This window comes from Protomyctophum bolini, assembly GCF_963924005.1.
Source record: "Protomyctophum bolini genome assembly, chromosome: 18".
NCBI classification, from domain to species: domain Eukaryota; kingdom Metazoa; phylum Chordata; class Actinopteri; order Myctophiformes; family Myctophidae; genus Protomyctophum; species Protomyctophum bolini.
Window position 1 is genome coordinate 9637553 of NC_137879.1, and position 12750 is coordinate 9650302.

Consider the following 12750-nt stretch of genomic DNA (forward strand, 5'->3'; position numbering starts at 1 on the left):
TCAGTCCCTAGCTAATGGTTATTATAAATAGAACATATGTCAAATCACAACTCGTGATTGTTTGGTCCATCCAACACACGTTTGTCCCAAACAAGATATCTCAAAGGCTGTCTGTTGAATTTTGCTGCGCACCTTAAAATGCCTTCGTATTATAATGCAACAATGACAAAAATGAACATTTTGGGGAAGGGGAAACATTTTCCACATTAGTCCCATTTTTACTTGAAACATCACTAAACTGATTGTTTACAAACATATAAACTAAACTGATGAATTTTCTTTTGATGGATTAATCTTCGTCACTACTGTATGAGCTCAGCTGGCAGGTACCCCTCTGATCCCTTTGTGGGTATTACTGTTAGGACCTGTCCTGACTCCTGTCCGCATATATATATATATATATATAATTTAGGTTCATATTTTGCTTTTGTATTGTGGAATTATTTGATTACATCCTACCTCCTCTATTCCATACAACTGAGATGAGATAATTTCACAAAGAGATGATCGGAGGGGGGAGCACAGCAGCATGTGCAATATCTTAACCATGGTAAAAATATATATATATATTGTCTTGTAAATAGAATGTCTAATTTATAATAACCTCTATAAACTATTCTAAATGATAGAAATAACATTTCACTGCAACAGAACGGGCCACGGTGTCACTGCAATTGGCTCCCTACAGCCAACATGGCACTGAAACAGAAGCAAGGCTATACAATATAGAACGTTGTCAATATTTACTGATGGATCATGTGATTTCCCCATTTCCACGCGGCTCATGCGAGATAGTATCATTGGCCCGATATAATATTAGAAAGCAGTCTTGAGAGATAAGGTGTCTGTTGAAGGTCACGCGTCCCCCTCCCGAGTGATCGTAAGAGCCTTTTGTGGTTGGGTTAAATGTACATGACAGGCTGTTGGGAGCACAATCGCCCCTTTTTAATTGTCATGTAATGGTTTCATGTAGAGCCAAACTGTCTGCAACACTTCAGTGGTTGGAAACCAGAGCCCGGCCACACGACCACAGATGTGGTTAACTGCAAAAAGGCTAAAAGGAAAAAAGACAAGTGGGAGAATAAGTCATGCGTGCTGGGGGTAAGACACCGATAGCTGATGCTTAATTTATGGTGTCGCTCACTGAAAACAGCCGATCTACAAGCTCACAACGCGCCACAATCGTCAAGCAACTCCGAATCAGGCTTGACTGCTTTTGTCTGTAGCTATACAACTGGCACCTGAAGGCCTCCGTTCCAGAATGACAAACTTCTTCCAATAGTTTTATTACAAATGTGTTCACTAATCAACTATTGCCATTTGTTTTGGCTGCATTGAAAAGTAAACTGCCAATGTTCCAATCATAAAAATGTATTGCATCTTACAAATTGGGCCTCAAAGATTACGTAATACGTATACGGCAACACAGCTACCAGGCAGTCCTAGGGATGAAAACCTTAACGGTTCTAATGCTCACTCAGGGAAGTCAATTTTCCAATTTAGTGGAAGCCAAAGATGACAGGAAACAAGGTAATTTACTGTGTCCTCCACAACAAACCCTGGCCTTACTCTGGCGCATGGGCAGTAATTACCTTCCAAAACTGAATGCCATTTCATATTAAGCTGCAGTCAGAATCCCAATGACAAACACTGACTCATTATCAGCAATCATGGGAATTAGTTGCATCATTTAACCAAGCGAACAAATCATTTCCAGGATACTGCTGGAGGCAGATAGACCTATTAGGAAAAATTGTAGTTCTTAAATAGAATAATTGACGTCTCCATCTTCTCCTGCTTTTGCTGAAGGGCATTATAAATTACATTTGCTGCCATAGAAAATGTGAACCGAGGGGGGAAAAAAGCACTACTCAAGTCTCCTGCAAGGCACTGGTCCGTTTCATTCATGCAGCGCAGAGCTGAAATAAAAGGGTCTGCGTTTTGTCAACTCTTGTCACCAAGGTAACAACAAATCACAGGACTCGGATGTGGTAAATTCACTCAATATTGCACCTGATCCTAAGGCTGCTCGAAGTAAATTTAAACCTTGTATACTTTGTTGATCAAGGTACCCCAGGTGTCTATACTTGGTCGGTCCCCTCGTTGTGTCTCTCTACACCAATTTCTAAAGCCAAAAATAACCCGTCTACAAGCTCACAAGACATGGCAAGAAAAGGGGAAATGTTCAGAGCAAATGAGGATCTCCTGCGCAGTGTACGGTCATTCAGTTTAGTGCTTATAATGGTTTTGCTCCTGGCACTATAGCAGAAGTTACTCAAGGCTGTAGGCCTGTGATGTCTATCAACACAGGAGGTCACTGTCTGGGGGCAAGTGGAGCCCTCGGCAACACTGTTAGATCATCACGTTCCCTCAACACCTCATCAGAGAGAAGAACCATGCTCGTCTCAACACATTCCTCACATCTCACAGCTTTTCTTTTGGGGAGAAATTGTATAGTTGTGTGTGTACCTACCAAATTATGCTCTTAGAAAGGGGTTCATGATGCAGTACATTGCACTTTTCGATGTCACTTTTATGTCAATGACAAGCGAAAACAATACACAATGATGAAACAATGTCAAAGAATTTGACTTTAGATTTATTAGAATATGTCCAAAAACATCTTAATAAAAGTCAAAGTAAAAGTCCTGGAGCAATATACAATCAACAAAAAAAAAGTGATAGAGTGAGGAAAAAAGAGAGAAAACTGACAAATATATTTTACAGAGCAGGATTGAACAGAGGGAATAAGTGAAAAAGTCAAATATTAATTACAAAACAGTAGGGGAAAAAAATGAAAATGTTAAGAAACAGTTGGTTAACGGTACACTGGATGCCAGCAGATATTTCAAGTGTTATGAGCTTAAATATGCCACATTTTGTGAGGGCATACGCAGAGGAAACCATTCCAAGGTAGACTTAGGTTGACTTGTGGACGAGAAACACGAGAATCTAGTTCCTAATCAACTCACATGGATGTAGCTGAACCAATGTGGTGGAGACAAGTGATACTCCATTAACGGGCCAAGGGTTTCATGGTGATATTTCTTTCTGAGGGTCAAATGAAATCTGAGGGAAACCACCCATCATGATGAAAATCAATAAACATGGGTGAAACAGACCAAGATGGACCCAGTAACCCTTGACTGGCCATTGCACACGGATGGAAAACAGAACAGATTACAGTCAAGAGAGCATTGCTTGTGGGCTCAATTTTGATGTTTACTCTATGAATGAAGGACTTGAAACTTGGTTAAGCCTAGTAAAAATCCAAGCGGGTTCAGGGAGCTGTCTATTATGTTTCTACAATTGCTTTGGAAAACTGTCTTAAGTGATGTCTGGGCTTCAGGGAGAGTCCTAGACTATCTACCAAAGATCTTTACCAGTATGCCTGCTAAACACAGGGTAATTGTGTCTCGAGGACTGTTGCTTTAAACTACTTAAACCCTATAGAGCGTCGCAGTCCCACCCCCTTTCAGAACGACGAGTGGCCCAGGAAATTATTCTCCATTCATTTTCTCCATAGGCTTTTCAAAAAGTATTTATTTAAAGATGGTTACGCCGCGGACAAAGCCAACTCGGATCGTGACAAATCATGACAATAATTACAATGTTTTGGGCCGAAATAATTAGTAAGAAGAAAAATAGTGTCCTGCCTTCATTTTCTTCTTTCAAATGATTTCATCGGCGATGCTCTATACAGTATACTTTGTTGACCGGGGTCACCCATGGGTCTGTACTTGGCGCCCATTCTCTTTCCCCTCTAAAACAGATCTTTTCACTGAAAATACCAGATCTACAAGCTCGCAACACATGGTGTGAGCTTGTAGAACTCCCATTTTTTGCCAAATGTTATGTCTTTGATGACATGCCCAGAACCAGGTCGCTAGAAAACTAGAAAACTGTCTCTGATCTCAGGTCAAAATGGGTTAAGAAACAAACAAAAAATCAACTGCAATCTGGCATATTGAAGTTCAATATTAAACATTCACAGTAGTAGTCAACAATTTCTAGCATGGATGGGTTTCCGCTTCACCGTGTCTGTATTTACCACAACCCCATAGAAATGATAATACTGGGATTTACTCAACCTCTCATCTGTCTGTCAACTGTCGGATATTGAAAAAGTGGAAAAGAGAGATATGGATCAGCATGAGCCGCAGCTGTGCATGCTCCATGATGTAAACGCGCCCACTCGCAAATTCACCCGTGACCCACGATGCTGTGTGGCGCAGGGGACCTCACGAGAGGACTCACTTGGGCTTGGTCTCGGCGTCCGTGACCTGGCGAATGAAGATGGCGTCCTCCGGGTGGCTGATATCCCCCTCCTCGTGCATGTAGGAGGCGGCGATGGCGAGCATGGTGCCGTCGTTGCTGAAAGCCAGAGAGGCGATGCTCGTCGGGTAGCGGTGGAACTGACACAGGCGCTTCTTGTTGAACGGGTCCCAGATGTTCACGAAGCCGTCCGAGCCACCTGGTGGAAGGAGAGGCTTCAAGGTCAACTTCAAATGCTATTTCTCCATGTGCATTCTCTCAGATTTAGATTAACAGAGTGCTCCTCACAGAATCTCTGTAGTTATAGTCACGGGACAGTAAACAATAGGTTCAGACAGGAAAGGTGATTAGCCGAAAAACATTTTACATTATGACCAAAGCCTGACCAATATCGGATTTGCCAAAAATGTGGTATCGGATTATGCAGCCGATGTGTCCCGATTTTAACTACTCACATTTTTCAAACATAGCAGATCTACCAGCTCACATTTGTGGTATACATATATAATGTGACATTGTGAGCTTGTAGTGTTGAGTAGGGCTTAAGTGGTGAAATAAAAGTTTATCACATAAATTCAAGATTTGCACTTCAGTCAAAACATTGATAATTTAAAAAGTCTCTTTTTACCCCCCAGGAGGAGCCTACAGTAAATCACAAACTGATCAGAAGGCGTAGTACCTGTGGCAAACGTGTTATGAACGCTGTGGAATGAGATGGCGTTAACGGGGTAGACTTGCTCAATTCCGTTCTCCTTCAGCCTGTGGCATTTAAAGGCGTACTTCTTCTTTTGCACCTCCTGGCTTGGGTCCAGGTACTCCACAGCCACGCGGCCTTCGATTGAACTCAACACGTATCCCTGGAGCAAAGACAATTTGACATTTTCACCGGCACTGAATTTTGTGCCGCCAACTTGATATCATGTAATTTGTACATTATTTGTCGTTTTAACCCTAGAACACTAAACCAGGGTGATTTTCACCAGGACAATTATATTTTTGTAATATTTATAATGTTGCTGATGTCTGAGGTGGGTGGTTCTTTCAGTACCTTCATGATGCTCATTGACATCATAGAAGGTAAGTTTGTTTCCCTGCCCACATCCCAGATTTTTTCTACAGGCAGGGGAATTTTAGAGAAAACCCATACACCCATAATGGGCTTTTTACTTTTTTTACCCACTAGACCAGGGATGGGCAACTGGCTGCCCGGAGGCCACATGCGGCCCTCCCCTTCACTTAATGCGGCCCGCAGGTTAATATCAGAATACTGATATAGTATTGATTTCAGCTGTTGCAATTCCAAACCCACTTTAATAACTTTATGACTACTATTAAATGACTGGTACTTAATGACTAGTATTAAAATGTTATTGTCTTTTTGTGTCCAATGTAGTTATGTTAACAGTTCATAAAGTTAACATAACTATAACTAAAAGCATAAAAGAAATAGCACAAAATTATTCAGGTTTTCAATTCTAATATAGCACTTTGGCCCCTCTGGAGAGAGAGTGTGGAAATATATTGGCCCTCGCCATCATCAAAGTTGCCCACCCCTGCACTAGACCATTCTCACATGTCAAAGGAATGGGTGGACCAAAGGAGAAGTTCCCATCTCCATTATTTGTTTTAAAATAATACCCACATATTTGACAGTTTTGCCGCTATGATAGGTCACCCCATGATATCCATTTTTAGTTTATTTGTGAAGTCATGATGAAATATTAACCTCAAGTTGCATTGCTGTACAATATATTTTGGTTTAGTGATGGTTTGACAAAAGTTACGTTTAGTGTTCTAGTTAAGCACAATCCGTTTTGTGCGCTAGATGTTCATACATATGACTTTGGTAAATCGAGCTGATCCGGAGCCAACGTTTACCTGTTTGTTGGGGAAGGCTCTGATGCAGCGCGTCTGATATTTCAAACTGGACTCTCTTCTTTGCTGTACGTAACCCATGTTCCTCAGGTCCCAGACTAGGACTCTCCTGCCAGCTGTGCCAACGATCAGCCTGTCTCCAGCCACGGCGAGTGTGTACACCTTTCACACAGGCAGAAATGCAGAATGTCAACAGATGCAGGAAACTAAGAGTTTCTTGATTTACAGCTTGAACAAATACCCTAGCAACCCTATTCTGGGGCTAACATCTGTGAACATAGCAGACCTACAAGCTCATAATGCACCACGATTTGACACATTGTGAGCTTGTAGATCTGCTAGTTTCAACAAAGATATTTACTATGCGGCGAAACAAGTGGAAACCTTCAGAATCCAGTCTAAAAAGTATAGGTTTTAAGTGGTTAAATGAAACATGGTACATTGTAAATCATAACTGGAAAATAACAGCAAAATGCATGAATAAACTGCAATTTCTCACTTGAGTATCTTCAAATCAGAACGTGACAAACACGATTTGTTATAGATTCTAGTAACTACAAAACTAATCACTATATATTGAGTTACCAATATGTCTAAATTTTTGTGTTTCTTCAGCAAAAGATATATCCCCCTCTTATCATGCTGGGAGACACCCCGGTGACCTCAGTGGAGTCATGCCGGTTCCTGGGCATGACAATCTCTCGGGACCTGAACATCATGGCCCTCTTGAAGAAGGCACAGCAGAGGCTGTACTTCCTCCGACAGCTGAAGAAATTCAGGCTGCCGAGGCTCATGATCTCTGGCTCAGTTCTACACAGCCATTGTGTAGTCCATCCTCACTCACTCCATCATCACCTGGTTCCCTGCTGCAGCTGCTAAAGACCTCACCAAGCTGCAGCGGGTGATTCGCTCTGCGGAGAGGGTGATTGGCCGCCCTCTGCCCTCCCTCCCTCTGCCCTCCCTCAAGTCCCTGCACGACTCTAGGGCGCTGAAGAGAGCAAGGAAGATTATGGCCGACCCCTCCCACCCTGGCCACGGCCTCCTCACCCTGCTCCCCTCTGGGAGAAGACTGCGGCTGCCGAAGGCCACGAAAGCCCACCACAGACAACGTATTTTCCCCTCAGCTGCCAGGCTGCTCAATGACTCTGGCTTCCCTTCCACCCCTGCCTCCTAGTGACACCGGCACTTTAATCACTGGCAACATTTGATGCACTATGAACTACTGTATAACCATGCACTTTATATTTATTTCCCTGCACGGTGTTGTCTTATGTCTGTCTATTTATGAAAAAAGAATTGAATGCACTCATGTTATGTCAAAACAAATTCCTATGTGTGTATACACAAATGGCAAATAAAGGTATCTGAATCTGATGTACAATACCTTTTCAGGCTGTGAAAATGTGCCAGCATTGCAGGGTGTCCTCGGATCCCACATCCGAACTGACCTGTCCCAGCTGCCAGTTACCATGACATTGACCTCAGGGCAGTACTCCACACAGCGAATCGGGGCGTCATGTGTTCCAACTACTGTATCTATTTAGTGAAAATATGAAACAGTCACGTAGAGCCCTTTAGCTAGTAGACTCACATTAGTGTTTTTTGTTCAACAACACTAAATCTGTCTGGAGAAAGACAGCTTTAGTGCCATGATTGATTTATTCCAATGTACATGAACCTTGACGCAGATTGTTGTGGCAGACTTACCTTGATCCGTATTCAAATCATGCATTTTTAACTGGGAATCTAAACCACCGCTCCAAGCATGTGACGGATCCTGCAAACAGAAGGATATTCATTTAAATGAACTTAACTACATCCTCAACTTGTCAAAATGCATCGGAATCATGAATCATTCTCAATCTGTGTGTAGGAATCCCCAGGGGGGTCCCCGGATGACAGTAAAGTGACAAGTGACAATGTAACCCCCCCCCCGTCGATCTACAAGCTTCCAATGCAAGGCAACACGAGGTGAGCTTGTAGCTATTTTCACAATATTTATCTGTGGAACAGAGTGCTTGTCAGGGTGGGCGTCCCCAGTTCAAATATGATTATTTTTTGAGGGGTCGTGCGGCGGCGGCCGTTGGAATACCACAAGTTTAAAACATTGAATAGTGTCATTTTCGCAGCTTACAAAAAAAGCACAGTCTAGGACGGGGGCGTTGTGCTGGTACTTCATCCTCATCGTGTTGCTGCCGACGTCGAAAAGACGGACAGTGGCATCCCAGGAGGAGACCAGAAGGAACTGGGCAGTGCTGGGGCTGAACTTGACTGCCGAGATGCCATCCTCCGGGGCTTGATTCAGCTTGTACTCGTTTGAGCCCGTCATCTGGAGGTCACAGTAACACAAAGGACTGAGATTACGAGACATACATGTCATGATTGATTCAGTTCAGTTGCACTCCATTGAAGGTTGTTTTACTAGACGCAACTACAGAGTTGTGGCAGTCAACAACACAGATTTAGCTTTCACATATATCTGAAATCAATTACAAAAATGAAAACAAAGGACACATAACACATGCAGTCACTGTGAGCTATGTAACCCTTTGCCATGAATAAAATGTCATTTTGTCCAATCTGTATGGTAGGGAGAGTACATAACTTCAATACAATAAACAATAGATCTCAGGTTAGCACGGAGTGTCTAGACTCCAACCCTTCCAGCTATTATAAAATACACGGTAAACTAGTTTTATGAGTCTGAATGAGTAACAATGACACAGTAATGAAAGACAGTTCCATTATTATTTAAGCATGAGACTGTGATTATCATCTCAGCAGATTACTTATTATCGGCAATTAATTATATCGGATATCGACACATCCCTAATTTGTGCATACCAAGAGTTCAATTAAAACAGGGTTTTATATTTATTATATTACATTATAATTTTTATATTAATTTTATTATCTATTGGGGAATAAATCATGTCAGCCCTGAGATTGAAAGACAGACAGTTTTTATTTGTATTTCTTAGAAACAATGGTACATTAAAACATACCTTAAAAACCTAACATAATTTTGTCGGATGGTCACAATAAAGTGACAACATGCAGCTTACAAATCACTGCTGCATGTTGTCATTCGCATCAATGTCTCAAGATTTTTTTCATCCGAATATATATGTATGACACAAAATCACTGATTTACTGACACTATGTATGGCACAGCCACATTATGAATCCACAGCCCACTAGTAGGCTACATTGGTTCTCAAACATTTTTATTTTCAAAAACATTGATGGCTAGCTCTGATTCTGCATGGTCATATTTATAGTATCATAGTATGTCCATCCATGGAAAAGATCAAATAGAATTTATGACAAACGTGTCCACCACACGCCGGCACTCTGGCCATTCATTGCTGTTGCAGATCATATCCTAGTGCAGCATTAAGTGCACCGCTTCATTTTAAACTCACAACATCCAAGGCAAGCGTAGCATCAATGTAATATCGAGTAATAAAGTGGCCTCTAACGTGCGTTATCATCGGTGTGTTTAATGTGATCCATCGTCCAACAAAAGCAACAAACACACTGTGTTGTTGTTCGGTTACACTCAGCAAATAGACGGAGCCCGTGTGTGGTGTCCCGCCGTCGCTTGCTAACGTTAGCTTGTATGGTTTAGAGATTACACTACACATTAAAACTGATATTTGAGCCGTTATACTGACCGTTTTATGTCCGTGTCCTACCGAGTCAACTCTCTCCGGTGTGTGATAGCAAAGGGCGACCGCGGTTATATGTCATATAAAAGTGATATTAGCCCCTAGCTAAGCTAACTGCTAACACAACACAAGCACCACTGTTTGCAGCAATGTGTCGCTTGCTGCCGTTGCTGCTGCTCGTGCTCAGCGAGCTTCTGATTGGTTCAAACGAATTCGCCGAGAGCCCGCTGTTCGCTTCGATTGGCTGAACGTTCAACGTGACGTAAACACACTTCCGTTATCACGTGGTAAGGGTTCTTCTTCTTTTTCGTGTGGTCGGTCACCTCACACGCGCGCGCTCACATGCACGCACATGCACGCACACACACACACACACACACACACACACACACACACACACACACACAGACTTTGTTTTTCTTTTCTTTTCTTATATATATTCATATAATAGACTATCCGCATAGCCTATAGGCCAATGGTATATGACTTGCATAATCGAGCCCTAAGTGTGTATAGGTGTTAAACATCTTTGGCGCTCTCCTGGAGGGATGGAAGGATGGGCTGTCTAAATCTCTAGATACCAGTAGTTCAGTTGGGTTCAGATCTGTTACTAGGCTGTGATGACTAAAAATGTATCATCATCACAGGTGCATAACTTGATTTGCAGTGACCATAAGTTCCAGCTAGGAAGAAGGGGACACCCAAACCATGTACTGACGGACCACATGGTCTTTGAGGTGCTGTTCCCCATGCAACTATGATGGAGAGTTGGTAACCAAATGGACCCATATTGATCTTTAACTCTTGAGTGCATAAAATGAAAACAAATGGATCCAGGTCCATTTGGTTTCATGATTTTACGCTCCCAAGAGTTAAATTATTGTTAAACATCTGCATTACTTTAGTTCATTTACAGGAAGTCTACACAATAGAGAATAGAATAATTGTTATTTTGATCAACGTTTGCCAACAGCGTGGAATTGTAGACGAAATCGTATCCAACAACAACGAGATATTCTTTCGTTTTGGGTTTGAGAGGCAAAATCTCATCAAATGGTGGTCTGTGGCTCAAAGCCCAATAAATAATGGACCTATATGCCGCAGTTAAATGTCCCCCACGTCAGACTGGAGCGGTGGACCACTGAAGGGGTCAAGAATTCAGGCCTATATATACTTTTCTCTTTATAGACTACATCCTATGCATGCACCTGCCCACTTATATGAAGGTTAAGTCATCTATCCATCACGTTTTTCCAAGTATACACCAGGCCCTATATGTTTTTTGCACCACTGACCTCAGATGTATATAGGCTATAGTCTTTCTATTATGTCTTCTTGTTTTTTTTTTTTGCACTGCAACCATAACGGCATGTTATAACTTCTGACTGCAGTCTGACCATTTTTTCCTGCATTGAAATAGTTTTCAACCATTTTCATATCAAGGCCCATTATTTATTCGGAATTTGACCCGTCGACCACCATTTGATGAGATTCAGACCCAAAACTATAAAGAATATTTAGCCTTGGTTTGGAGAGATAACAGGCAAACGTTGATCAATGTGCATGTATAATATGACTTCTTGTAAATTAAAATGCAGATGTTTAACAATAATTTAACTCTGTCTTGAGTTCAAGATCTATAAGGGTCGATTTGGTTACCAACTCTCCATCATTTAGCTGGGGGCCATGCACCTGTAACCAGCTCCTCAAGGACCACTGGTGGTCCCTGGACCACTGGTTGAAAACTACTGCCTTATTGCACTAATGCAAGCATGATTGGATTTCAACCCATTCTGTATTTAGTATTTCCAATATAAAATACCGGTATGCGTTCTTTGAAACACTTGCCATTTGAGCATGCAGTCTTCGACTGAAGCTCAATGATTGAACCCAATGATGAACCCCTTTTCCATTCTTGTAAAAATATGAACAATGAATCTAACCCTAATTGATGAATTGTTTATAATGCGTGCACCTGCTTGATGCATTGATTTGTTTCTCATTTAGTGTGTGTGTGTGTGTGTGTGTGTGTGTGTGTGTGTGTGTGTGTGTGTGTGTGTGTGTGTGTGTGTGTGTGTCTGTCTGTCTTTCTTTCAGGAAAACCTGAATTTTCTTTTAAAGATTTCCCATCATATTCACTGTTTTACTTGTAGCCTATAGCCTATATTCTTAATAATTTTAAAGTTATTATAAATCTATACAAACCATATAATGTAAGCCATAGGTATTACTTGTGTCAAAACCATAATTATGTTGGTTATTTATGTAATGTTGTTTATTTTTCATTAATTTCAAAAGTCATACACAATTACAAGGAATGCTGTACAGCCTTCCCCCTGAGACAGTGACAGTATAAAATGGAACCACTTTAAAATAGAACATGATACAACTTACAATGGGCCTATAGGTCCACAGTCTATTCTTCCAAATGCTTCAAACGAATTGTAGGGGATCATCTTTCAAAAAAAAAAACGACTCCCAAGAGTCCCAAGTCTTAACTATAGCGATAATTCATTAATCGAGTCAATTAGGCTATTAAGTCGCTTATAATCTATAGCTTAACTCGCAGCATGATTTAGTATAGGCCTAAAAATATCGGCAATTAGACCTATTAAAGAGTTCCTTTCCAAACGCAATCCGAGCCAAAAATGACTACTCAAAATGTCTAATCAATATTTCAAAAATAGCGATAATTCTCAACCCCAAAATAGTTATAGCAAGTCTTTGTACATTTTACAAATTAGTTTCACTCCAGGCATTTTTTTAAAATAACAGTTTTTCACATATAGGTTATCCCGTCAAGAATTATGTTGTTGTTGTTTATTCTTGATGAGTGACCAGACCACGATTTACAGACTTGCTTTAACAATTAGAATACAAATGAAATAATAGCATTATATACAAATTAAAACACAACAATGCAGGCTGT

General features: G+C 41.2%; 1 protein-coding gene across 1 annotated transcript; it reads right to left on the reverse strand.

Moving 5' to 3' along the window:
- Positions 1-2601: 2601 nt before the first annotated feature.
- bub3 (BUB3 mitotic checkpoint protein) lies at positions 2602-9966 on the reverse strand. The gene is made up of 7 exons (XM_080789970.1): positions 9828-9966; positions 8285-8479; positions 7858-7927; positions 7535-7686; positions 6154-6312; positions 4955-5132; positions 2602-4474 (listed from the first exon to the last, which is right to left on the reverse strand). Exons 2-7 carry the CDS (start codon positions 8477-8479, stop codon positions 4254-4256), a joined length of 975 nt encoding a protein of 324 aa, XP_080646096.1. The 5' UTR covers positions 9828-9966; the 3' UTR covers positions 2602-4253.
- Between the last annotated feature and the right edge of the window lie 2784 nt (positions 9967-12750).

Excerpts from the sequence above, each read along its gene's own strand:
- bub3 (XM_080789970.1), bottom strand. The coding sequence starts at position 8,479 with ATGACGGGCTCAAACGAGTACAAGCTGAATCAAGCCCCGGAGGATGGC. Across the intron at positions 5,133-6,153 it reads GAGCCTTCCCCAACAAACAG|GGATACGTGTTGAGTTCAAT; the intron begins GTAAACGTTGGC and ends TCTTTGCTCCAG. Across the intron at positions 4,475-4,954 it reads TCATAACACGTTTGCCACAG|GTGGCTCGGACGGCTTCGTG; the intron begins GTACTACGCCTT and ends TCCTTCCACCAG.